Source organism: Mangifera indica, chromosome 10 (genome assembly GCF_011075055.1).
Source record: "Mangifera indica cultivar Alphonso chromosome 10, CATAS_Mindica_2.1, whole genome shotgun sequence".
NCBI lineage: Eukaryota > Viridiplantae > Streptophyta > Magnoliopsida > Sapindales > Anacardiaceae > Mangifera > Mangifera indica.
The window spans coordinates 15914241-15940954 of NC_058146.1; the positions used below are offsets into that span (position 1 = coordinate 15914241).

General features: G+C 34.7%; 3 protein-coding genes and 2 pseudogenes across 3 annotated transcripts; 3 read left to right on the forward strand and 2 right to left on the reverse strand.

The window, feature by feature from the left end:
• Nucleotides 1-106: 106 nt before the first annotated feature.
• On the forward strand, nucleotides 107-1502 carry LOC123228232 (trihelix transcription factor ASR3-like). Its single transcript, XM_044653552.1, has one exon. It carries the CDS (start codon nucleotides 280-282, stop codon nucleotides 1258-1260), a length of 981 nt encoding a protein of 326 aa, XP_044509487.1. The 5' UTR covers nucleotides 107-279; the 3' UTR covers nucleotides 1261-1502.
• An 8765-nt stretch (nucleotides 1503-10267) lies between these two features.
• On the forward strand, nucleotides 10268-14123 carry LOC123226803 (annotated as a pseudogene).
• Nucleotides 14124-14299: 176 nt separating this feature from the next.
• LOC123227004 (alpha-glucosidase-like) lies at nucleotides 14300-17990 on the reverse strand. Its single transcript, XM_044651606.1, has 5 exons — nucleotides 17651-17990; nucleotides 16722-17416; nucleotides 16162-16392; nucleotides 15420-16066; nucleotides 14300-15319 (listed from the first exon to the last, which is right to left on the reverse strand). Exons 1-5 carry the CDS (start codon nucleotides 17905-17907, stop codon nucleotides 14429-14431), a joined length of 2721 nt encoding a protein of 906 aa, XP_044507541.1. The 5' UTR covers nucleotides 17908-17990; the 3' UTR covers nucleotides 14300-14428.
• A 64-nt stretch (nucleotides 17991-18054) lies between these two features.
• Nucleotides 18055-22387, forward strand: LOC123226804 (annotated as a pseudogene).
• Nucleotides 22388-22860: 473 nt separating this feature from the next.
• Nucleotides 22861-26463, reverse strand: LOC123227140 (alpha-glucosidase-like). Its single transcript, XM_044651825.1, has 5 exons — nucleotides 26140-26463; nucleotides 25224-25918; nucleotides 24714-24944; nucleotides 23971-24617; nucleotides 22861-23868 (listed from the first exon to the last, which is right to left on the reverse strand). Exons 1-5 carry the CDS (start codon nucleotides 26394-26396, stop codon nucleotides 22978-22980), a joined length of 2721 nt encoding a protein of 906 aa, XP_044507760.1. The 5' UTR covers nucleotides 26397-26463; the 3' UTR covers nucleotides 22861-22977.
• Between the last annotated feature and the right edge of the window lie 251 nt (nucleotides 26464-26714).

Consider the following 26714-nt stretch of genomic DNA (forward strand, 5'->3'; position numbering starts at 1 on the left):
AATTCGATTCGAATGGAAGGGAGCCCCAAATTAAACTCGGGTACATACAAGCCACCCTAAATTGAATGGTCGTTTGCCTAAACCAGCAAAAGTTAGTGAGATTTGACTAGTTTCAACACCCCATAGCAAATCAAAGTCTCCTAAAGGAGAGCATTTAGACAATGACCCCATTGGCCTCCGTTCTCTCTATTCTTTAAAATCTTACTCAAGCTTCTCTCAGCTACTCTCGATCTTGCTCTTTTTTTAAATTTATTTTTCATCGCATGCATTTTGGAAGAAATGGCTGATCAAGGTGGTGGTGGTGGTGGTGATGGTGATGGAGGAGGAATGAGAGAATACAGAAAAGGGAACTGGACTGTGGGGGAAACCATGGTGCTGATAGAAGCAAAACAGATGGATGATGAGAGGAGAATGAAGAGAAGCAGTGGTGGAGATCAACAAAGTGAAGGTAGAGTTTCTAAACCAACCGAGCTGAGATGGAAATGGGTTGAAGATTATTGTTGGAGAAAAGGGTGTTTGAGGAGTCAAAACCAATGCAATGACAAGTGGGATAATCTCATGAGAGACTACAAGAAAGTGAGAGATTATGAAAGAAAAGTTGCAGAATCTGAACCACAACAGCAACAACAACAACAATCTTATTGGAAGATGGAGAAGAATGAGAGGAAAGATAGGAACTTGCCAAGCAACATGTTGTTTCAGATATATGAAGCTCTAGTGGGGGTGGTGGAGAAGAAAGGATCAGGTCAAAGAGTAATGGTAAGTGGGTCAGCTTCATATCCTCATGTGGTGATCGAGAGGCCTTTAACTTTACTTCATCATCACCATTCGTTGCCTCCTCATATTCCTCTTCCACCGCCCCCTCCTCAGCCACATGTAGCTGATCAGCCACCACAGTCTCATCAATCAGACTCGGATACAAGTGGTTACTCAGACTCCCCTGCAAAGAGGAGGAGGAGATATGGAGGAGAGGGAGCAAGCGAAAGTGCAAGTGCTTCTCATGAAGTGGGCACAGCCATTTCCAAAAGTGCTGCCATAATAGCAGAAGCCCTTCAGGCCTCTGAAGAGAGAGAGGAGAGAAGACATAAAGATCTTGTAAGTCTCCATGAGAGAAGACTCCAGATTGAAAAAGACAAGACTGAGATTAACAAGGAAGGAATCAACGGCCTTGTTGATGCCATTAACAAGCTTGCTAACTCCATCCTTGTTTTGGCCTCCAAAAAGAGCCAGCAATCTTCTTCTTCCTCACCTCCATCATAACCACCATCATCTTCATCTTCATCTCAAGATAGGTTCAGTCAAAGAGAAAGAGAGAGCTCAATCCCATTTTATTGTACATATAATTGATTGATAATTAATTAATCCCACATCCATTTTTATGTTGTATGCTCATATATTTTTATGTTATGTCTCTTAAACCCTAATTAATTAGGGCTTGATAATGTTATTGTAATATGCATTGATTCTTGAATGAATTCATATGGGTCGGATAGATAACTTGACTTAGTCTCTTTCAATTGTAGTTTGAAGAGTTGCTTGTAAAGTTGTTTGAATGGCAGTTTAGGAGACCAGATTCCTGTTGAAATTAGAGGTGTATTTGAATCGATTCGAACTCAAATAAGAGTAAGCTCAAACTCAAATTGAATTCATAATATCAACTCAAAATTAAGTTCTAGTTTGAATTAATTTAAATAGTAACAATGATTCTTAAAAGGAGAAGAAGAGTGAATTTTTTTTTTTTAAATAGTTATATATGAAAAACTTTGGTACAGTGACATTGGTGAGCTATTGAACTCAAGCCGAGTTATCAAACTTTAACTCAAATTCAATTCATTTGATCGAAAATAGATTCAAATTCGAACTAGTTTACTTAATTCAGTTTAAATTTGATTCAAATCTAAAATATTTAATTCAAATTTAAATTTGAGTTAACTCAAATAATAAATACGAAGAGTTATATAAAAAGAAAGGAGAAGAGCTTCGATGAGATAGTACCAATGGATTTTCGAACTTAAACCAAATTACCAAACTTTAATTAAGTTTAATTAGTTGGAATCAAACATTAATTAGTGGACTCCACCAAATCCACCCCTGGATGAAAACTTGGGGCTTCATCATGCAGTAACTAAAACTTTGGAAAAGATCTTAATAAAATAAAGAGGGAGATTCTTCAAATAAGTCAAGCATTTTCATGGAAAATCCCAACTCCACGCGCCTTAATTTGTATACTAGTAAGGTTTTGTTTGATGACACTGATAAGGAGATTAAGAAATTAATTATGCAATTAAAGATTTGATAAATAAAAAAAAAAGTTTAGGTTCGGGTAGATTTGAACTAAATTGGTTACCTTGATTTGAACAAGTTTGTTTATGATCTTGAATTTGAACCCATGATTTTATACTATCAAATTTGAAGGTGTTCGGTTCATTAAGTTCATGAGTTAAAAAAAAACAATTTAATTTTGTTAAAATGTTATTATTTTGATTAAAAACACATCAAAACGATATTGTTTTAATTAATTTTAATTTAAGTTCAGTGTATGTTATAGTTGACTAGAGTTGAATTCAAGTTCGACTTTTTACAACTCAAGCTAAACTCGAACTGATTTAAGGGAAACCCATTGAGCTTGAGTTTGACTATTTTAAGTTAAGTCAAACTCGAGTTAATTCAAACTCAAACTTGATTCAATTTGAATCCACTTCCAAAGTTTAAGTCTTTAGTCCTTAATTTGTGTATATAAATATGAGAATGACTTGTCTTTATCATCTTAATGCAAACATTTGTATCATAAAAACATCAAAAACGTAACTAAATACTCAACAAATCTTGATTAGCTGACAATCTTTATTATCTTATATGTCAAGCCAAAACATGTATACAATATGCAAGTGATCTTTATCGTCTTAAAATACAAACATTTGGGTGAAAACTAACACGTTGAGTTATCAATCATACAAAAACAAACTATTAAATAATGTTTATCATCTTATAATGCAAACATCTAAATATAGCTGCATTTGATTGGAGTTGCTCGAGCTTAGATTATTGTTTGATTTGTATTCAATCAGAGCTCGTCTTGTCGATGATTCTTCTTCTTTTCCAATGATTCAAACAAGTTAAACTTAATTTTGAGTTGGTTATTTTGAATTCGAATTGAGTTTAAGCTAACTTTTATTTGGGTTAGACTTAATTTGAATCTTTGTCCAATGGGTCTCTTACTATTATATACTGTGCATTAACTTAAATACAAATGTTTAAGTATGGGTGAATTTTTTTGTTTGAGTTGCTTGAATTCAGATTACTATTTTATCTTGTCTGAATTAGAGTTTGTCTGTCAATTTTTCTTTTTCTTTTTCTTCTTCGGTAATGATTTTGGATTCAAACAATTATTTTTCTTCCTCGATAATACAAAAACATTAAATTTGATTTTGAATTAATTATTTTAAATTTGAGCCAAATTTTGTTTGAAATTACCATTTCATCCTTTATCGTTGTCTAAACAAATTTAGACCACACGCCCTTGAGAAGGGAAGTGGGGAAAGTAGAGAATCAAATCATTAAGAGGAAGAAAACCAGAGAGGAAAATTTTGTTGCAGAGAGGACTGAGCAAAGAGCTGGAGTTGTGTTGTGTAAGACTGGTCAAAGGAGAGACCAGTCAAATGATCTGTGATTTGTGTATACGGAAGGATATGTGGTTGTGAAATTACTATAGTACCCTTTTCCTTTTGGTTCTATTATTTGTGTCAGTTTTCTTGTCTTCTCTTGTGACAAAAGTTATGAACTTTTTTTTTTTTTTTAAATTTTATTTTATTTTCTATCTGATTTCACATAGAAGCAGAGAGGAGAGAGTCCTTATTGGCTAATTCCGTAGCCTTGCTGTAAATTTTCTGACAAAGAGGCCTTTTGGGTACAAAAGTTTTCTTTTTCCCTTTATAGAGACTATCATTCACTGTGGGCAATCACCCATGTTTCATTACTGCTACCTGTAAGGTTACTGGCCCTTTATTTTCACAAAGTTATTTTGAGTATTTAATATGATATATTATCGTATACTATCTAATTAAGTATTTAAAATTAAGTACATATATATTACTCTTTTTTGAAAGAGAAACTTAAGTTGTGAGCCTCCAAGGGAAAGCTTGAGTGGCAAAATTAGTATTATTCAAATAAGAGGATATGAATTTAAAACTCGTTAGAAACATATGAATATTAAACTTCTAACTTACTTTGTGTAATAGTTGTAGAGTCGATTACTAAACTTGAGGTTTTCACTTACTTGGTATGATTTGAGCCGAGTTAGCTCAAAATCAAACCCATGTTCAATTTATATTAGTCAAAGTCAAATTGAAGCTCAACTCAAGTTTATCTCATTTGTTTATGGGTAACTCTTTAATGATATTATACACTAACTCGAAATTAGAAATTATAGATTTAAATAGAGTTTAAATTAACCCTTACTCGGACTCTATATAACTCAAATCTACCCTACATGCGACAAAATTACCAATATGATATCTTAGAATTATTATTATTTCAATAATAATATTTTATGTGCAAATGGAGATTACTAATATATGCAAGTAAATTTGTGTATTATTTATAATTAATATTTTAAATTAAAAATAAAATAAATAATTAAATTACTTAATTATATTATAATATTTTGATTTATTTGCATAGGTAATTTCCACCATTTATATCTATAATATTACTTTTATTTTAAAGCTTTTTTTTTATTTAAGGTAAAAGGAAGAAATAAAGCCTGTGAAATAACCTTTTTTTATTTGACATTTTCACCCCTCTCTAGGGCTTTACTTCTTTCTTACTCTTGCTATCAATGGAGCAAACACTTTCCTTTGTCTGGGGTTTTCCATTTTCCTTTTTCCTTTCTTGAAATTCTCCTATGGGGATATCAATTATTTAATTGAGACTAGAAGTGATGACAAATTGTATCGAATCGTATTATGCGAATGTCAATATGATCTATCATATTGGTGAATCAAGTTGTACAAACCTACTAATAAATAAAGGCCCACAATATGACTCAAGGCCTCTTGGTTATGTTGTACTCGAACTTTTAATAAGTTATCTTATAAGCTTTTGTAGATTGATCTGTCAAATTATATTTTTTATTTATTTTAAGATTATACAAAATTATATATGTAATTATCTTATTTATATTTATATTTGAATTAAACAAAGTTCTCAAATCTTATTTTAAAAAACTCATTTACGATGGAGATAAAATGTTGTCACATGAGTAAAAAAAACATAAATCAAATATTAAATAAAATATTAATAAGAAATTTTAGAAGTATCAAAATATTAATTTGTGATACGTTTTTAGCCATCTTTAATGTCGTTTTCGCTGTTAAGTTCATCATAGTTTAAAGAAAAAAAATGATCAAATGATTGAAACAAATTCGCTATTGTAGACTCAAATAGAAAGAAAATGGTTTAGCGGAAACACTATAAGAGAAATCTTATAAGAATAAGTAGTCCTGACCACGGTTCATGAACCGGTGGTTTCGGTTTGAAATTATCGGTTCATAGTTCGAAAAATTAAGGACCCTAAATCGAAACCGTAATAAGATAGTTCGTTCACGGTTCGGAACTGATGGTTCCGGTTCATGAACCCAGTTCAGAATCGATGGTTTCGATTTGAAACCGACATTGAACAGTCAATTCTAATACATAATCTTGATTTAATTCTTAAATTATTAATTACAATAATTGAAAATTAAAAGAAAGACTTGAATTTAATTTTTCAATTAAGCTTCCTACGTATTTTCTTGAGGTTTAAAAGAATTAAAATCTATGTAGTTCTTTTACCTTTGCATAATAAAAAATAAATTATATGATTAATTATGAAAGATAGTAAATAAAATTAATTATAGGAATAAATTCTATAATTAATTATTAATTGTATAATAAAAATTGAAATTGAAATTAATAAAAAATAAAGAAAGAATTTAATTAAATTTGAGAGAATTTGATTGAAAGATTGAGAGAATATTAAAAATTGAAAGAATGAGAATGAGAGTAAATGAGAGAGTTTGAAGGATTTAGTGTGGAAGAGTTGAGAGATTGAATGAATATATATAGGAAATTTTTTTATAAAAAATTTGAAAAAAAGAGGGGGTGAAATGAAATTTACAAAAAATTTAAATCTTTTGCAGGAACCAACCCCCTGCAAAATATTTTGAAATATGCAGGAACCGTTGGTTATTTTTTTTTTAATTTTAAAAAATAAAAAAATTCAAATAAAATAAAATAAAATTACCGGTTCAGAAACCCTAAATCGTCGGTTCATAAACCGGGTGTGAATCGGCGGTTTACGGTTTCAAATTATATACACCGGAATCGAACCGTCAAAATTCGGTTTCGGTTCCGGTTCAATCCGGTTCTGGTTCTTTCGGTTTTGGTTCCGGTTTTATACGGGCCAGTTTCGCTTCGGTTCACGGGCCAAACCGGCCAGTGGCCAGGTCTAAGAATAAGTAAAAATAAAATTATACCTCTCAGGGGCTATTTGGTTCCAGTTTTTGAAGATTACTTTGTTAATCTATCTTTTATTCCTCTGTTTGGTTTGTCAGTAATAAAATATTACAGTAATCTTCTATTACCAATGCTGACGTGACAGGTAATATAGGTTTAGGTATTTAAATATTACTAAGGTAATCTTAATTTTATTATAATTATATTATTATTTATTAATTTTTTGAGACAAAAATAAATTTATTTTTAATTAATATGACAAATAATATAAAAAATACTTAAAAATAATTATATTCAATGAAGTTTAAGTAAAATAATTTACTAGTAATCTTTTATTAACTTTAACCAAACACAATAATTATTTATACATATCAAATTTTATCAAATATAGTAATTATTTATACCTAGTAATTTTCTAAGTAATATATCTTCAATATAATATTTATATTTTAGTAATAAAATATTATCTAAACCAAACGCTCCTTTATTATCATATATCATTACTATATTAGTGTATTCGTAACTCATAATTGTAAATTTTTCATTCGTATTCGGTTTGTTGACGGTATTATTTTGTTTTCAAAGCTGAAATTTTGTGAAATTTGTAAATGTCTACCATGAATTTGTAACCAATCATGACTTGAGAAAATTCATGTTGCAGAAAAATGAAAAATGGAAATTTGTAAGTGAGCTTTCAACTCTAAAGTATTTTTTTTCCATGGCTTGTCCTGCAGCCGTTCGCGAGAAATGGCTCTCAAGAAGAGCCAGCTATCAAGGTAGCTGCCATCGAATTTGGGGAACTCCAGTTTCATCAAAAGTCCCCATGGACTTTGACTAAGTAGCTCGAAAACAGAAACATTGACATATGAAAATGTAAAAGCCAAAATGCCAAAGCATATATTTTTAAGCTTTGTCATCTAGGTCGATAGCTCTAAAAGAAAAGTGTAAATCTTTGTAATTTTGCAAGCGTAATCAATACAGAGCAACGACACTAACTTTCTTCTTCATCTACATTGTCTTCTCACGATCCAATTTCATATACCCAAGTCATTGATTTGCTTGCGCTGGTCACTCTTTCTAGGGCCAAGCCCTAGCTCAAGTTTTTTTCAATTGAGGAAACACATTTTCATTTTTTTTTTAAATTGTTGAAATACCTCCAAAACATTTTGTATAGGTTTCAAAGCATTTCAAAAACCAAAATATTTTAGAAACATTGAAATTCTCCGTTATGTGCATTTTTGTGCTTTCTTGGACTCTGATGCTCTATTCTCGAAGTTACACCTTTTTTGGTCATAAGATCCATCTTCTTTTGTTTCAAAAAGATCTTTAACTGTTGCATATTGAATACTGAAACCTCCAATTAATCCTTTAATCTCATTGATGGATTCTTTGAGTAATCTCTGTTAGTGCAACTCAACTGTTTACACCATTTGAACTAACTCTCATTCAAACTCTTGAGATCGTGTTCCTTCATTCATGATCAAAATTGCGAGACCCTGATACCAATTGATGCCACCTAAACCAAGAAGGGTGTAGAAACAACGAGATGATAATGCATAAATCAATACAATAAATTTCATAAAAAAATGACTAAATTTTTGTTCCAAAATAAAAAATTCATCCTAAAAAGTTAATTGGGATGGAAGATCAAATCATCACATTTATAGCTCTTGGTTGCAAGGGTGTTGATTACCATGGAAATTTATGGTTAATTTTACAATTCTTTATGGCGTCAAGAGTAGGATTGAATTCAATCTCAGTGAAACACGAACTAAATTCAATACAAGATTGACCCAAAAAACTTGATTCAAAAATAATTTTGTTTTGGATTCGATCTAAGTTAGTTGAAATTTGAAAATTTTGATTGACTTGAATTGGTTTGTTTTAGGAAAATAAGTAAAATCCCCGACCCCAACTCCAAACCTTAAATTCAAATTCTATCATGTATTTTCATTTTTCCTTTTATAATTTTTTTTCTTAGAAAATTTCACTTATGCGGCACCGGCCACCCAATTCTTAAATTCTATATAGTTAATTAAAATAACAGGGCACTTTTGTAATTTGATTATAAAATAGACTATTTTTCATAATTAACTTATTTCATAATCGCTTTTTAGATTAGCTTTCTAACATTTATTGTGTCTTAAATTAAGAAAAAAAGTAATTATCGGAGAAATTACACTACCCAAACACAACCTTCATCGAAGAAAAAACCAACAAATCAGATCAATGTCGGAATAATAATAAATTATAAAAAAAATTAAAATAGAATTATGAAAACCACAGTTTTAGTTGATTCGATTGAGTAGAGTTAGATTCGAAAAGAATTGATTTTGTTTAATTTGATTAAAATTTGTTTGATTCAAATCTGAATTGAAATATTTGACTTATTTTTTAAATAATATCAAATTTAAGTTAAGAGTATTCAATTTGAATTCATCGTTTGAACTAAAAATTCGAATCCCTAGTTTCATTTGATTGAATTTGTAATTTGAAGAAATTTAAATTTATAATTTGAATTAATGATTTCATTCGGTTGAAATTTATATTAATAATTTATATATTATTTGAATAAAATAATATTATTTTATTGTTTAATTACAACGGTTGTCTGATTGAATTAATCAAGTTATGTGAGACCAAAGTCCAAGTGTACTGGTCAGTTAGGATGTCTCAACTGTATACGTCACTACACTTCCATTTGACACCCACGTCTTTCACTTTTGATGCTGATTTTTCTTATAGAAATATTCGGCTCTCAAGAGCCAGCTATCAACGTTGCTGCCATCAAATTTGGGAAACTCCAGCTTCGTCAGTCGTTCCTATGGACTCCGATGCTCTGTTCCCGGAGTTACATCTTCCTATGCCATAAGATCCACCATCTTTTGCTTTGAGAAGATCACTGACTGTTGCATACTGAGACCTCCGATTAATCCTTTAATCTCATCGATGGATTCTTTGAGTAATCTCTGTTGGTGCAACTCAACTTCCTGAACAATTTGAATCAGGTCCCGTTTCAACTCTTGAGCTTGTGTACCTTCAGCCATGATCAGAGGCTGTGATACCCATCGATGCTACCTGAACCAAGAAGAGTGCAGAAACAAGAAGAAGAAGTGAATGCAGAAATTAATGGAGGTCAGAGAAGTTTAGAGAGAGAAAAGAAAGATGTTTTAGAGAGAGAAGAACATAACGAAATTGAATGTTTTTAATTAGAGAATTTGAAATAAAATTGAATTAAATCCTCAAAACGATGTCGTTAACCTAAAATTCAAGCATTTATTAGTTTACCGTTACCCAAGTTAATTTGCCAGGCTATATTTCCAACGGTCATTCCACGTGTCTTAAAACAAGTGGTTAGTCAAACTTTGAAGGTGATAGGATTGACTTTTGACTGGACCTCTACTATATATACTAGTTTTCTTGCTTGTGCTGCATAGAATTGCGCTAAGAAAAACACAAAGAATTCCTTTTTCTTCTTTGCCAAAATTTCCTTGTATTGATTGATTACTTACATTCTTACATTGGTTCAAGTATTTTCAAAGTACAAAAGGTTAACTGCAGTAATCGTTTGAGGTATTTCTTGAATGCATTACACTGTTTTTATGCATTTTCCCTTAATATCTATCTTCTCTTTCACCCAACTTTTTAAAGTTTCAAATTTGGCGCATGTTCAAAACTGTTGTGCAGGAAGGCTTCAAGGTTTCATTTCAATAGTTGGACCTGCGATTCGCGTCTACTTTATAACCCTGTATCCGCTTTTTTCCCTCACATTATGGCAGAAAAGGAGATAAGGACCCGTAAAAGGAGAAGCGAGATCAGACTTGTTGAAAATGAGTCACAGAAGATGGTGACTTTCTGTAAAAGGCGCAAAGGTCTTTTCAGTAAAGCACAGGAGTACTCAAAGCTGACAGGTTCTGAAGTGGCTGTTCTAGTTTTTTCTCCGGCTGGGAATCCTTTTGTTCATGGGTCTCCCTCATTTGATTCCGTCATTGAGAGCTATGTGAACGGCAACGGCGGCCGCTGTAATTTTAATGTGTGGGAGGCTGTTGTGGGTTTGGAGAACAAGGCAGCTGCTGCTCAGAGCATTGAAGAGCTGACGGTGGTGAAAAAAGATTTGGAGGAGGTCAGACAGGCATTGTTGAAGAAATTAAAAGATTTGGAGGAGGATGAGTTTGTTTGTTCGTTGTTAAACTGTTGATTTGTTAAAAATTTAGGGTTTAGAGTGGTAGGGTCAATTCAATGTATAGATTTTTTGAATTCAATAATAGTCTTCTTATGTTATTCTTCATGTCTCTGTTTCTCAATCAATTTTGAAAATTTATAATCAAGACTCAAATTTGTCATACTGCTCTGTATTTACTTATTGGCATACCTCAATTTTAAATAATCAGTGATTACTAAATCAGTGTATATGTTGTCATTCTGAGTGTGGTCAATATTGCTTGCAAATAACACATATGATTTCTGTGTTGGTATGTCTCTTTGATACAATTTTCTATATTTTTCTTACTCCGATGAGTACATAAAATCACTTTGTTGATAGTTCTTCTCACTATGATGTTTGTTTTTGTAACTTCTATTAGTGTATATACTCTTATTTCCCTCTGTAGAGTAAGATACTGGCACATCCTTATTATAAGTTAATCATCTTTATCAATGCAGGGAGTAGGAAGACTATGTTGTGAGCTGTTGGATTTGAAAGATGCGTGGAAAACTTATCTGGCAATGTGCGAACAAAATACCTGGCTTTCTTGAGGTAATAGAGTGTCCTTAACTATGGCTAAATGAAAAATCTTGAAAGATGTATGATGCTAATTTTCTCCGGCCATAGGAGGACGTTGAATCGATTGTATATGAAAATTTTTATTAGTGTCTAGGAGCATATGATGTTTGGGAGTAGGTTAAAATAAAAAGTTGTTTTCTGCTCTCTTAGGAATTAAGGGTATGTTGGAAACCAAATAAGTTTTGTGGAAGTGAGATTCCACCTTGATGCTTTTTATATATCATAATGTTTTTAAAGTAGTGGGCTCAGTCAGCGGTTCCTACAAATGTTCGATTTAAAATTGTTAAAGTGTCGGGGCATCATGTTGACGGTATTGGAGCTGTAAGTGTCACAGTTTAATTCGACCCTTTAAGCTCTAATGATATAGATTCCTATTAATGTTAAATCTTACTTTTGTTATATTAGAATGTGACTCTTATCCTTGATGCTATATTTTTCTAGCTATGAACTAATTTTTTGATAACTTTTTCCTTCTGATTCTCAACTTAGATCGGTTGTTGACTACATTACTAGAAATTCTGGTTCATATAAATGTGTACTTGGTAACTGCACTAAGATTACCATTTTATCTGAAGAAGTTGTAGAAATGGAGCATGAGTTAAGGGAGCTGCGAAAGCATATTTCCGGGCTAAGGATCTTTATCCAAGATCTGATGACTGGGTTTGCCGTGTATTGGAAGATTGGCTTGGAGCTAATGAGAAAATTGATGAATCTCAGCCAGACTCAGGAATTTTTGAACTCCAAGAGCCCTTGCCAAATGAAATTGATTACCACATGATGATTTTCTTGCATAAACTTGTTGTTCTCTTGGCTGAACATAAGGTTGAAGAAGCACTAGAGGTTTTAGATGCTGAAGAGAGAAACTATCAGAACTTAAGGGTTCTGTTGAAGCTTCATCAGCTGAAGCATCCTCATTTAAGACCGCTTTCTTGAAAAGAAAAGCAGTGCTTGAGGATCAGCTTGTTAATATTATTGAATAGCTTTCAATTGGTGTTCTCAAACTGATGAAAACCTTATCTGGTTTAGTCAAAATTGGAATGTGTCCTATAGCTCACCAATTAATGTTGAAACCTTATAGCTCCCGTCTTCCAAGGAACTTAGAGGCTTATCTTCCTTCATGTTCTGTCTGTGCCAAAGTATTTCCAGCCACAATATCTAAGCTTGTTTTTTCAACAATCTCACTGACAGCAAGGACTTCTGGTTCTATATTTAGTGACAATCATGTATTTACTAACAGACTAGTTCGATGGGCAGAGTGGAAGATTGAATTTTTTTTGTACAACTAGTGAAGGAGAATGCACCACCTTCACAACCAATTTCTCCTTTATGTGCGGCCAGTGTTTGTGCTCAGGCAAGTCTTAACTACTGCTGAATGTTGGAATCACAACGCCTGAAATTGTCAAAGTTGCTTTTGCTACTCGTGCGACCATACATCAGGGAAGTCTTCGAGTTAAATTTTAGATGGGCTAGAAAAACGATATTCTGGTTAGAAGAAATTAATGAAGGCTTGTCGTTCATCCCTCACTTTATATCTCCATTATCTGAAATTGCAGAATTGTCAGATAGTGTGGTTGTTGATAGCAGAATGCAATTTATGCACATTGTTGAAGTAAGTAGGCCCTCCTTCACATGTTGAGAGGGCAATATCTTTTTTTCCTGTTTGTCTTTACGCTTCCCTTACTGTCTTATTGACCTAGGCATAGTTTATCATACGAGATATTCTTTGAGAGAGGTTGCTCCTGAAAAATCAGGCTAAGCTCATAATTTTGGACAAGTTATTTCTTTCGTGTGCATTAAACATTTCCTTTTATTGCTTATGTGGTGTGAATGTGAAGAGAAAACTCTTTCTAAATTCTAGTGCGGATGAATCACTTTGCTTAATCCATGGTTCTGATAGTGGAGCATGAGAATACAATCAAACAATGCAAGTAATAGGCCTGAACTAAAAGATTGGAGGTGCCATTTTCAGCATTCATTTGACAAGCTAAAAGATCATTTTTGTCGGTAGTATGTTTTTTCACTTTCATTTATTCTAGAGAAGGCAAAACACGATTAGATGGACAAATTTATATTAGTGGAAATCAAGAATATTTACAATGGGAACAAGTGCCTCTGCCTTCACTTACATTTCAGGTTATCTTTCTTACTGTAAACCTGAAGTCATGTCTTCATGTGCCCCACTTGCTGTTTTACAGCTTTCATTCAGTGTTCATATTGAGATTTTGGATATCCTTTGAACTTGCATTTTTTTTTTCATTGAATTCTCTGTTTCATTTTTTGCATTCAGCTATTTATCAGCTGTGAATGACAGATTTTACATAAATTTTTGCAGGCATAGTTTGCAAAGCTTCAGCAGTTGGTACTGTGGCTGGAGATGTGCTCCTTGAAAAAGAGAAACTGCAGAAAATTTTGCTTGCTAGATTGACTGAAACATTCGTCATGTGGTTGTCTGATGAACAGGAATTGTGGGGTGTTTTTGAGAATGAATTATCTCCAGTTCGGCCACTTCTTTGCATTGGATTAGTTTACATTTCAACTTTTATCCGTCTGGATGATTTCTCCAAACTCTATTACATCCTTGAATGTAAGAATGTAAGATTGAAGATCGTGGAAATGGAAATGCCATGATTTTTCCTCTTATATTGTTAACTATAAAACCACTAGCAGTGTTGTAAGCTAAATATTTCGGAAGTTTTGGAAAATTTAGACATGAGTGTTAAGTTCACAGCGCGGTAAGCACAGCCTCGGGAAAGCAGTGGCGGGGGAAGGAATCAGCATGGCCTTTCGATTGAATGTATTATTTCTACTTTTAATAAATAAAAGAAGCATTCCAGATTAGTGAGTATTTACCGTGTTTATAAATAGATTTCCAGTTTCCTATCATACGGTTGGATTGTCTCTCTGTGTTCACTTTGTCCCTATAATTTGATGGCTCAGTATGAAACATTGGATTGTTTACCAATACTTCTGGTTCTGTATAGGCATCTTTAATTTGCTTAAAAAGAAAAACTCCAGGCCGGATTCAGAACAAATAAGATATTCATATAAAGTCTTCACTAAAAATCAGTTACAATACTCTCAAGAAGCAAGAGAGCAGGATTCACAATCCTTATTGAGATCTCTTTGGAATCTGCATTACTTTGTTGCATTTTATTTTATGTGTAGTTTCAATTCCAGCTTGAACTCTTTACCTATTGGTAGTGAAAGATCTGGGATTTCTAAAGTAAGAAATTGGGTATCATTGTTTCTGCTTGCCTTAGCAACCGCATTGGCAATAAACTTTGTTCCTGTGGTGATCTTGAGTTCAAAATTCTTCAATCTGTGAACCTTTTCTAATCCTATGACAGTCACTTTGTTTATGATCCACTTTTGACTCAAAGCAAAATCGCCCTTCAGAACTTCCGATCTAATGGTGAGACTTTTCTTCACTACATTGCCATAAAATCTTACCGAAGTCCACTTGCCTCCCTCTTCTCCCATCCCCACTTCTTCTCCATCATCCAAGAACACTTCTCCAGTGCTATTTTCCTTGCTGCCGATAATGACTAAGAGTTCAAATGGTGTTTTGCGGGCTGCTGTAGTTGTCATGGCCTCTCCTTGCAAAGCCAAAATATTACCTTCTCGAACATGCACATTTATGTGATCAGATGGTGCAGCAAGTGTCACTTGCGTTCCTGAAGTAGAACTTACTGAGTTTGAGTAGTTGAACAGATCAAACCAATTTCCTCCTGGGAAGTATGCATTGACTGAAACTGCTTTTGGCTGTAATACTGGAGACACCATGATGCCTTTGCCAATCAGAAACTGTGTATTGATTTCGTAAGTTTTGGTATCTTGAGGGAAAGAAAAGAACAGAGGTCTTGCAATGGGGGTTCCTTTTGTATGTGCCTCATACATTAACGTGTAGAAGTGAGGGAGGAGCCGGTATCGGAGCCCAAGCACTTTCCTTGCTGTTGCAGCAACTGAATCCCAAAGATAGAGCTCCTGACGCTGCGTAAACTTTTCAGAGTGATCTCTTGCAAACGGGTAAAAGGCGCCTAACTGCATTCGGAAAAGATTTTGAAATTACTTAAAAACACATAAAAAAGATTAAAGAGAAGAATTAAATATCTATGGAGTGTTTCAGGCCTAGAAGTCTTACTTGAATCCATCGCTGGCAGAGTTCTTCAGTTGTATCTCTAGAGAAGCCACAAATATCAGCTCCAACCATCGGAATCCCAAAGAGTCCAAAATTCAACATGGTTGGCACTGAGTAAGCCAAATCATCCCATGTGGCAGCATTATCTCCAGTCCAATGCGCCGTGTACTTTCCAGAGCTCACAAAAGTTGATCTAGAGAGTATAAATGGCCTTTTACCGATAACATTGATCAAGGCAGAATGAGTAGCTTTTGCCTCCAGGAGTCCATAGAGGTTATGAGAATTATATTCTGTGATGTTACCAAAATGCAGTGCTGTTGCAGGAAATGTGTTATTGTTAATTGGTCGCCTTATTCCATTGTTGTTTATCTTGTAGGGAGGATCATCGAGGATAGAAGATGGGGTTGGAGGGGAAGTGATGAAATTAGAAATCTCATTCATGTCAAGCCAAAGACCATCCATTGGGAGAATATCTCGAAATAGTTTGATCTCTCCTTCCCAATAAGTTTCAGCAGCTGGATTTACGAAGTCAGGAAAGTAGACGGGTCCAGGCCAAACCCTGCCCAGATAAGGAACGCCATCACGTTTTATAAAAATGTCAGCTTCGATCCCTCTGATGAAGGTTCCATAGGTCTTATTCACACTGATACCTGTGGAAAACACACCTCAATAAGTTACTACTGTGAAAAAATGATTTTGTTCCAGATAGTTTGATAAGTGAAATTTGTTCTCGATAACCTCGTACCAGGATCCAAGATGAGCACATATTTCTGACCATTTTGGTGAAGTGTATCAACAAATTTTTTCATTGGGTCCACTGGAAAGTTGATGGGATCAAGTGTGAAATCCTTATATGCATCCATGTAATCGATGTCTGTCCACATAACTTCAAGAGGGATACGAGCTTTTGCATAGCCAGCAACCACAGATTCAACGTCAGACACATTTTTATAACCATATCGACACTGATGAAATCCTGCACATTTTCGGAAGAAAAATTAGAACAATGACCTTCTATGATATAATTTGTTATTCTATAAAATTGGCAGGTCAACTCTGAAACTAGCTTAGTAGCATTATATGTTATACTGGGATAGAATTGAAGCAACGAAACTGCGAAGGTTGCAACTGAAGCTGCTGCGTATTTTTCACCAAACTAAAATCCACCCATTATAGTTATACTGCACAAGACTACACAACAAATAAACCTAGAGTATTCTAATCTCTAAGTTCTAATCATATACAACTGCAACTTGGAAAGATTAAACTGCACCACGAAAATTGACAAAACAACTTAATACTTACCGAAGGACCAATATGGCATGGGAGTAGGCCGGCCAATCAACTCTGTATACTGCTGTATAACAGTGTCCGGCAAGGGTCCAGCGAAGAAATACAAATCGATAATGCCTCCAATAATCTTATAAGTTATCCGATCACTAGCATAGATGATATCCATGCCATTGCTATTAAAGAGCAGAACACCATGAGTTGTCCCTTGAGGGGATCTCACATCAATGTAAAAAGGGTGAGAGCCATAGAGATTGACATCAAGATTTGCAGACGCCATATCTGAATTCCACAGAGTTAAGATCTCATCAGGGGTCAACTTGAAGGACCTCTTTGTGTGCTCTCCAAGTCCATACAGAGAAGCCCTTTCTTTCGGCAAAGCAGATGAGAACTGAATGTATTGATCCTTAAATACCAACAAAGTTTCTGAATTTTCAGGGTTGGGAGAGGTGTCAAAGAGGACTTCCCCAGAGGACCGCCGCGACACAGCAAAGCCAAATGGGGTGGTGTTCTTGAGGGTGAAGACTAAATCTGAAGTGGGATCTGATAATATGAGGTTTTCCAGCTGGTTTACCGGCAAGTTTGTGGCGTTTTCTGGCAGCAAATGGTGAGAAAAATCTGATTGTCGGGGAATGATTTCTTCTGGGATTTCCCATCTTTTGGATTTGGAATCTGTTATTCTAACTCTCAAACGCTCTTTGGTCTCAAAACTGCAGAAATTCACACACTATGAATTAACCATATCCATTATTTTCTCCAGTCAATCTCATCAAATTCACAACAAATTACCATTTCATGAACTTATAAAACAGTAAAAATCCACCCTTTAAACCTCACTTCTCTCTTCAATGCTTTCATTCATATTCAGAAATCTCCTAACGCTTAAACTTCAACATATATAAAATTCTCCAAACTAATAGCCATTAAAGCGATGCAATACAAACCTGGCATGAAGATTGAGACTCTGAATATCAGCTCCATAAACAGAAGACTCCTTGATGAGGCCAAGATGGGCGGTCAATGATGACTTGACGGCGGAGTCAATGGTGACAGATTGAACAAAGTAGCCATAGCCTACTGGTGGTGCTGCTGCAAGTACAGTTGACTTTGGAAGAGAAAAAATGTAACAAAGAATCAGAAACACAAGCAAAAACTGATGGTGATGTTTATGCAAAGATGATGAAGAGTTTGTTGTGAACATTTTTCTTTGTTTCCAGTGTTTGTATCTGACCAAAGTGAAAGTGGCAATACAGAAGGCACTACTCCATGGTTGCAATTGACTACTTTTTATATTGGAAGAAATAAAGAAAATGATTTTTTTTCCACATTGATTTTCTAAATAGTGGGGATGTATATGGTCCAGATGAGAGATGGGCATTATTTGGATTGGTACTACCAAAGAAAATTTTTACACCAAACTAACAGAACAGATTAGCAAAATTTAAACCACATCAAACAGAAAACAAAAAGTTATAATTTTTTTTAATTTTTAAATAAAATTAACTGTTCTTTAATCAAAACTAAATCAAATTATAATTTTTAAATAATTTAATTCGATTTTTTAATTTAAACCACTTTATACATATTTTTATCAATGCTATTGACTTGAAGATATATATTCAGTATCTTATTATAGTAAGAATTTTAGTTATTATAAATTCGAGCTAAACCAATTTTGATTGAATCCACCCTTAAAGGGACTTCACATCATTGAAGCAGCTATGCATTTAATTGGTTTTTGGGACAATGCATTTCTTAGAAGAGCAATTTTTATAATTAAGAGAATAATAAAACTATGTGTATCCATTTTTGATACATAATTTGTATACACAAATGAAATATTATCATGTGATTGGATGTTTTTTTATCATATGATGACACATGTTTTAAAATCACCTAATTACACGGTGACACATCATTATGTACATGAATTGTGTACTAAAAATAAGTACACATAACATTGCTCTATATATTTTTATGTTTTATTAAATGATTGAAAATTACTTTATCTTTAATTTGAAATAATTTACTCATGATAACATATATTAATTATATACCTATTTATATACTTAAAGTAAATACATATAATTTTATTGTTTTAACAAAATATCAATCTTTGTATTTTATTTATTAAATAATATTTAAGTAGAAATTTAAAATTTCTACTTAAATATTATTAAAACATTTAATATTAGTGATTTTATGTAATTAATAATGTAATAATAATCATTTTGAAAAGCGCGGGAAAATCTGGACAAAGGGCCAACTTAATTTGGCGCAAAAATTGAAAAAAGTTAGGGTTAGGGTTAGATTGAGACAACCCAAAAGCCAAAATAATGGAAGGAGATAAACTGGATTCATCGTTAGGGTTCATAAATCTAAGCCCGAAGAATGGCAAAAAAGGCTCGATGGTAATCTAAGCGGTTAGGTTCACCAACTCCCTTGTTGCATCAAATACGACAGTTTCTACTCTGTTTCTCACAACTTCAAACCCAAACCCGCCGGTACGGATCGATTGTAGGTTTGAATTTTGCCCTTTTTTTGTGGTAATTTTTTTTTATCTTGATTGTTGTTTGGAAAACGTAGAGATAGAAGGTGATGGATTGAAAGTTGAAGAAGCTCATTTTAGAGGAAGAAAGTTGCAGGGTGTAACAATTTCACTTCCAGATGGCTACCCTGGTATTTTTGTTTTATGAATTCTAATGCTTTTATTTTTATTTTTTACATTATTGGTTTTTTTTTTCATTGAAAGATTTCAGTTTGTTATCTTTTTTTGTAATGGATGTTTAGAATGAATAGGGATGTCAATGGAGAGCCTAGGGACAAAGATTGCCATCGCCATCTCCATCCGTGAATAGTAATAAAATCTTCATTCCCAACACGATCCTTAAATTTTTAATAAACTGGTTTTGGGGCATTTTGTAGAGATATTTTAAGATCAAATGTTGTATTGAAGGCCACATTAGTATGAGGGGTTGAACTGGTTCAACTAGGACCCCGTGGTTAGTCTGGTTGGGTCAATGTTTAAAGTTTAAATAACCTGTGGACCGGATCGACCCCCGTGGTTGAACTTGGGAAATCACATTGGGTCATACAGTAATTTTCAATCGTAAGGAAAGCACCAAATCTGTCATATAATTGGCAATTGCTAGGACTTTAATCTATTTGGTAAGAAATATGCATCGTATACCTCCAAATCACAATTTTGTTTGGTTGAATATTATACTAATGTTTATTTAATCTGTCAATGGCCCAGATCAGCCCTTTGACTAGGTCAATGCCTGATTCGGGAGTTCCGTCTTTGAATTCAGCTTGTCTCAACCTTCCCATTTCCCTGCATGATATAGTGATTGGCTGTTTCAGTTTATGTGTTTGTTTTGATGCAACTCTTTTTTCATCTGACAGTCGAGTTTCAAAAATCAGCAATTCCGTGATAAATTAGCAGGCCTTCATGAAATCCCTGGAGAGCTTGAGCATTAAGTAGATTGTAGCCATTATAGAGTGATATATGACAATTTATTTATTTATTTTTATGAAAATAAGACTTTATTAGTTTCAAATTAGAACAGAAAAAAGTTTTATGTCATTGGCGTTGATGAGGCTTCACACGGTACATTTCTGAAGGCGCAAATGGGCTGGGAAGTTCACAATATTTTAACCATTCTGTTATTGTGATACTTATATCATGGTCTAGCTCTATCATTTCAGTGGATTTCATTTCATCGTCAGGAATAGTAATGTAGCCTAGTGTTGGTTTGGAAGTTTGCACCAACAACAAGCATGCCAAATCCAGGTGGATTTGGGTGCAAAAATATGAGAAAGCACTATAGAAAAGAGTAGGCTACTGCATATTTTTGTTGAACCATGTTAAAAACCAACCATCTACTCTTTTCCTTTGTATGCTTGCACCTGAGTCTGCCAGGATTCAGTGTACTTCTTGTTGGTACAAACTTCTACACCAATGCCTAGATTCATACCTTTCTCTAACTGAGACTAAGAATTGAAGAAAGCTCTGCTTCTCGTTGTGAATAGTCAACCAAGATATCTTAAGAGGCTGTCTAGAGAAGTAAATATCATTTGCTTTTATGAGATTTCTCAGTTTATTGGTTTAATACGAATTCAGAAGATACATCTTATTAAGAAGCATTGATAAATTCTTCTGTTCAGTTCTTTGTCTGCAGGCTTTGTTCTGGGAAGAAAAGTTGTGTGAAGAGAAAAGCTTTCGATATGTCTGAAGAGAACATGACTTGTTGGGAGACGAATGCAAAGTTCAATAAACTAACATATTGGAATCATGACACTTGTCCAAGATCTGATGACTGGGGTTTGCTGTGAATTGCAAGAGTGGGTTGGAGCTAATGGGAAAATTGATGAATCTCAGCAAGACTCAGAAATTTTTTTACTTCAAGAGCCTTTGCCAAATGAAATTGATGACCACAAGATGATTTTCTTGGATAAACTTAATATTCTCTTGGCTGAACATAAGATTGAAGAAGCAATAGAGGTTATAGATGTTGAAGAGAGAAACACTTAAGAACTGAACGACTCCACTGAAGCTTCATCAACTGAAGCATACTCGCTTAAGACTGTTTCCTTGAAAAGAAAGGCAGTGCTGGAGGATCTGCCGGTTAATATTACTGAACAGCCTTCAATTGGTGTTCTCGAACTGAAGAAAGCCTTGTCTGGTATAGTCAAACTTGGAAAGGGTCCTTTAGCTCACCAATTAATGTTGAAATCTTATGGGTGCCATCTTCAAAGGAACTTAGAGGCATATCTTCCTTCATATTCTGTCTGTCCCAAAGTAGTTCCAGCCACAGTATCTAGGCTTGTTTTTCCAACAGTCTTAGTAGCAGCAAGAGCTTCTGGTTCTATATTTAGTGACAGTCCTGTATTTACTAACAGAGTAGTTCAATGGGCAGAGTAGAAGATTGAAATTTTTGTATGACTTGTGGAGGAAAATGCACCACCTTCAGAAACAATTTCTGCTTTATGTGCTGCCTGTGTTTGTGCTCAGGCAAGTCTTAAGTACTGCTCAATGTTAGAATCACAAGGCCTGAAATTGTCAAAGTTGCTTTTGGTACTCCGGTGACCATGCATTGAGAAAGCCTTAGAGTTAAATTTTGGGCCGGCTAGAAAAATGATATTCTACTTTATTTCTTTTTTTTTTTTTTTTTTTACTGCAGCTATATTTATCTTATTACTTAGTTCTTGATGCATTGACTAATTCTGCTGGTAACAATTGCTGATGGGCATGTAATTTTCTTAAGGTGGAAAGCTTGCTTTAATGAGTACATGTGTTTTCAAGTGTTATTTCAAGAGTACATGATGACTGATGGGTTTTTACCAGGCTAATAATCTTCTACATAAGAATTTTTTTCATAGTATATGCAAGAATAGAACGGGACACTCTGATCAGTATTATCCTTTGGTTCCAGAAACAGAAAATTCTGATACCATGAGCATTCAATTGTCAAACTTGAAGGCAAAACACGATTAGATGGACAAATTTATTTAAGTGGAAATGAAGAATATTTACAATGGGCTTGCTTCTGTCTTCACTTCCATTTCAGGCTATCTTTCCTACTGTAAACCTGAAGTTTTCTCTTCGTATGCTACACTTGTTGTTTCACGGCTTTCATTCAATGTTCATAATGAGATTTTGGAAATCCTTTGAACTTGCATTTTTTTCATTAAATTTTCTTTTTCATTTTTCACTTTCAGTCATTTTCCTCCTATTTTGTTAATTATAATAACTAGCAGTGTTGTGAGCTAAATATTTTGAAAGTTCTTGAAAAATTTAGACACGAGTATTAAGTTAACAGTGCGATAAGCACAACCTCTGGAAAGCAGTGGCGGAGGAAGGGGTTCAGCTGGGATTACAATGGAGGTTCTGGCACCTCAAAGCTAGTATTCTTTCAATTGAATGTACTATTTCTAGTTTTAATCAATAAAAGAAGCACTTCGGATTTGTGAGCATTTGCCGTATTTACAAAAAGATTTCCAGTTTGCTATCATACAGCTGGGATTGTCTCTCTGTGTTCACTTTGTCCCATATCATTTGATGGCTCAGTTTGAAGCATTGGATTGTTTATCTGTACTTTTAGGTTCTGTATAGGCATCTTAAATTTGTCTAGAAAGAAAGACACCGGCCAGATTTGGAACAGATGAAATAAAGTCTTCACTGAAAATCAGTCACAATACTCTCAAGAATCAAGGAAGCAGGATTCACAATACTTACAGAGATTCATTTGGAATCTGCATTACTTGCATTTTATTTTATGTCTAGTTTCAATTCAAGTGTGAAATCTTTACCTATTGGTAGTGAAAGATCTGGGATTTCTAAAGTAAGAAAATGGGGATTATTGTTTCTACTTGCCTTAGCGACAGCATTCGCAACAAATTTTGTTCCTGTGGTGATCTTGAGTTCATAATTCTTCAATCTGTGAACCTTTTCTACTCCTACGACAGTCACTTTGTTTATGATCCACTCCTGACTCAAAGCAAAATTGCCGTTCAGAACTTCTGATCCAATAGTGAGATTGTTCTTCACTAGTTCGCCAAAAAATCTCACCAAAGTCCACTTACCTCCCTCTTCTCCCATCCCCACCTCTTCACCATCATCCAAGAAAACTTCCCCAGTGCTATTTTCCTTGCTACTGATAATCACTAAAAGCTCGAATGGTGTTTTCCGGGCAGCTGTAGTTGTCATGGCCTCTCCTTGCAAAGCCAAAATATTACCTTCTCGAACATGCACGTTTATGTGATCAGATGGTGCGGCAAGTGTCGCTTGCGTTCCTGAAGTTGAACTTACTGAGTTTGAGTAGTTGAATAGATCAAACCAATTTCCTCCTGGGAAGTATGCATCAACAGAAACTGCAGCTGGCTTTAATACTGGAGATACCATGATGCCTTTTCCAATCAGAAACTGTGTACTGATTCCGTAAGTTTTGGTATCTTGAGGGAAAGAAAAGAACAGAGGTCTTGTAATGGGGGTTCCTTTTGTATGTGCTTCATACATTAACGTGTAGAAGTAAGGGAGGAGCCGGTAACGGAGGCCAAGCACTTTCCTTGCTGTCACAGCAACTGAATCCCATAGATAAAGCTCCTGACGCATTGTAAACTTAGCAGAGTGATCCCTTGCGAATGGGTAAAAGGCGCCTAGCTGCATTCGGGAAAGATTTTGAAATTACTTAAAAAACACATAAAGAAGATTAAAGAGAATGATTTAATATATATGGAGTGTTTTAAGGCCTAGAGGCCTTACCTGAATCCATCGCCTACAAAGTTCTTCAGTTGTATTTTCAGAAAAGCCACAGATGTCAGCGCCAACCATTGGAATCCCAAAGAGCCCAAAATTCAACATGGTTGGAATTGAGTATGCCAAATCATCCCATGTGGCAGCATTATCTCCAGTCCAATGCGCCGTGTACTTTCCAGAGCTCACAAAAGTTGATCTAGAGAGTGTAAATGGCCTTTTACCGAAAATGTTGATCAAGGCAGAATAAGTAGCTTTTGCCATCAGGAGTCCATAGAGGTTATGAGAATTATATTCTGTGATGTTACCAAAATGCAGTGCTGTTGCCGGAACTGTGTTATTGTTAATTGGTCGCCCTATTCCATTGTTGTTTATCTTGTAGGGAGGATCATCAAGGGTGGAAGATGGGGTCGGTGGGGAAGTGATGAAATTAGAAATCTCATTCATGTCAAGCCAAAGACCATCCATTGGGAGAACATCTTGAAATAGTTTGATCTCTCCTTCCCAAAAGGTTTCAGCAGCTGGATTTATAAAGTCAGGAAAGTAGACTGGTCCAGGCCAAACGCTGCCTAGATAAGGAACACCATCACGTTTTATAAAGATGTCAACTTCCATCCCTCTGATGAAGGTTCCAGAGGTCTTATTCACACTGATACCTGTGGAAAACACAGCTCAATATGTTTACTATTGTGAAAAAATGATTTTGTTTCGACTAGTTCAATAAGTGAAATTTGTTGTCGATAACCTCATACCAGGATCCAAGATGAGCACATATTTCTGACCATTTTGGTGAAGTGTATCAACAAAATTTTTCATTGGCTCCACTGGAAAGTTGATGGGATCAAGAGTGAAATCTTTATATGCATCCATGTAATCGATGTCTGTCCACATAACTTCAAGAGGGATACGAGCTTTTGCATAGCCAGCAACCACAGATTCAACGTCAGACACGTTGTCATAACCATATCGACACTGATGAAATCCTGTACATTTTCGGAAGCTAAATTAGAACAATGACGGAGTATGATATAATTTGTCATTCTATAAAATTGGCAGCTCAGCTCTGAAACTATAGCTTAAGAGCATCGTATGTATACTGAGATAGAATCAAAGTAGCAAAACCGCGAAGATTGCAACTAAAGCTGCTGTACACATTTCGCCAAACTCTCCACGATTACAGATATACTTTGAAAAACTTTAACACATGAACATTGAGTATTTTAATCTTAAAACAAAATATCCATACACAATTGAGTACTTACCAAAGGACCAATATGGCATCGGGGTAGGCCGCCCAATCAACTCTGTATACTGTTGTATGACAGTGTCCGGCAAGGGTCCAGCGAAGAAATACAAATCGATAATGCCTCCAATAACTTTATAAGTTATCCGATCACCAGTATAGATGATATCCATGCCATTGCTATTAAAGAGCAAAACACCATGAGTTGTCCCTTGTGGGGATCTCACATCAATGTAAAATGGGTGAGAGCCATAGAGATTGACATCAAGATTATCAGACCCTGTATCTGAATTCCACAAAGTTAAGATCTCATCAGGGGTCAATTTGAAGGACCTCTTTGTGTGCTCTCCAAGTCCATAAAGAGAAGCCCTTTCTTGTGGCAAAGCAGATGAGAATTGAATGTATTGATCCTTAAACACCAAGAAAGTTTCTGAATTTGCAGGGTTGGGAGAGGTGTCAAAGAGGACCTCCCCAGAGGACTGCCGTGACACGACAAAGCCAAATGGGGTGGAGTTCTTGAGGGTGAAGACTAAATCTGAAGCGGGATCTGATAACATGAGGTTTTCCAGCTGGTTTACCGGCAACTTTGCGGCGTTTTCTGGCAGTAAACGGTGAGAAAAATAAGATTGGCGGGGAATGATTTCTTCTGGGATTTCCCATCTTTTGGATTTGGAATCTGTTATTCTAACTCTCAAACGCTCTTTGCTCTCAAAGCTGCACCATAAATTAACCATTTCCATTATTCACCAATCAATCTCATCAAATTCACACAACAAATTACTATTTCATAAACTTATAAAACAATAAAAATCCACCCTTTAACACTCACTTCTCTCTTCAATGCTTTCAATCAAATTCAGAAGTCTATAACACTTAAACTTCAACATATATAAAATTCTCCAAACAAATGGCCATTCAAGTGAAGCAGTACAAACCTGGTAAAAAGATTGAGACTCTGAACATCAGCTCCATAAACAGAAGACTCCTTGATGAGGCTAAGATGGGCAGTCAATGATGACTCGACAGCGGAGTCAATGGTGACAGACTGAACAACGTAGCCATAGCCTATTGGTTCAGCTGCTGCAAGTACAAATGAATTTTTTTGAGAAAAAATGAAACAAAGAATCAGAAACACATGTAAAAACTGAAGGGGATGATTCTGCAAAGATGATAAAGAGTTTTTTGTGAACATTGTTCATGCGATAATATTAGATTAGATTAATCTTTCTTGAGTGTTTGTATTTGACCCAAATGAAAGTGGCAATCTAGAAGCTTAGATTGGTAGTTCCATGGTCCACTACATTTCATGGTTGAAATTGACTGATTTTGGGAAAAGGACTATTTCCCACCCATTTTTTAGGTTACCCACAAGAGATAAAAATCCAGTTTTTCCACCCATGACCAAACTGCTGTCCAACTTCTCAGTTAGGAACAGAGGCAAAATTGATATTTTACTGTTTATATTAAAAAGTTATAAAGTTTATTACTTTTCACCCCTCTTAGGTTTTAG

Bases quoted from the DNA above. Each gene is read 5' to 3' on its own strand.
- LOC123227140 (XM_044651825.1), bottom strand. From the start codon at position 26,396: ATGTTCACAAAAAACTCTTTATCATCTTTGCAGAATCATCCCCTTCAG. The intron at 24,618-24,713 runs GTATGAGGTTAT...TGTTTTCCACAG, and splicing joins TGTGCTCATCTTGGATCCTG to GTATCAGTGTGAATAAGACC. The intron at 23,869-23,970 runs GTAAGGCCTCTA...TCCCGAATGCAG, and splicing joins TTTGTAGGCGATGGATTCAG to CTAGGCGCCTTTTACCCATT.
- LOC123227004 (XM_044651606.1), bottom strand. From the start codon at position 17,907: ATGTTCACAACAAACTCTTCATCATCTTTGCATAAACATCACCATCAG. The intron at 16,393-16,721 runs GTAAGTATTAAG...GAAAATGTGCAG, and splicing joins CATGCCATATTGGTCCTTCG to GATTTCATCAGTGTCGATAT. The intron at 15,320-15,419 runs GTAAGACTTCTA...TTCCGAATGCAG, and splicing joins TCTGCCAGCGATGGATTCAA to TTAGGCGCCTTTTACCCGTT.
- LOC123228232 (XM_044653552.1), top strand. From the start codon at position 280: ATGGCTGATCAAGGTGGTGGTGGTGGTGGTGATGGTGATGGAGGAGGA.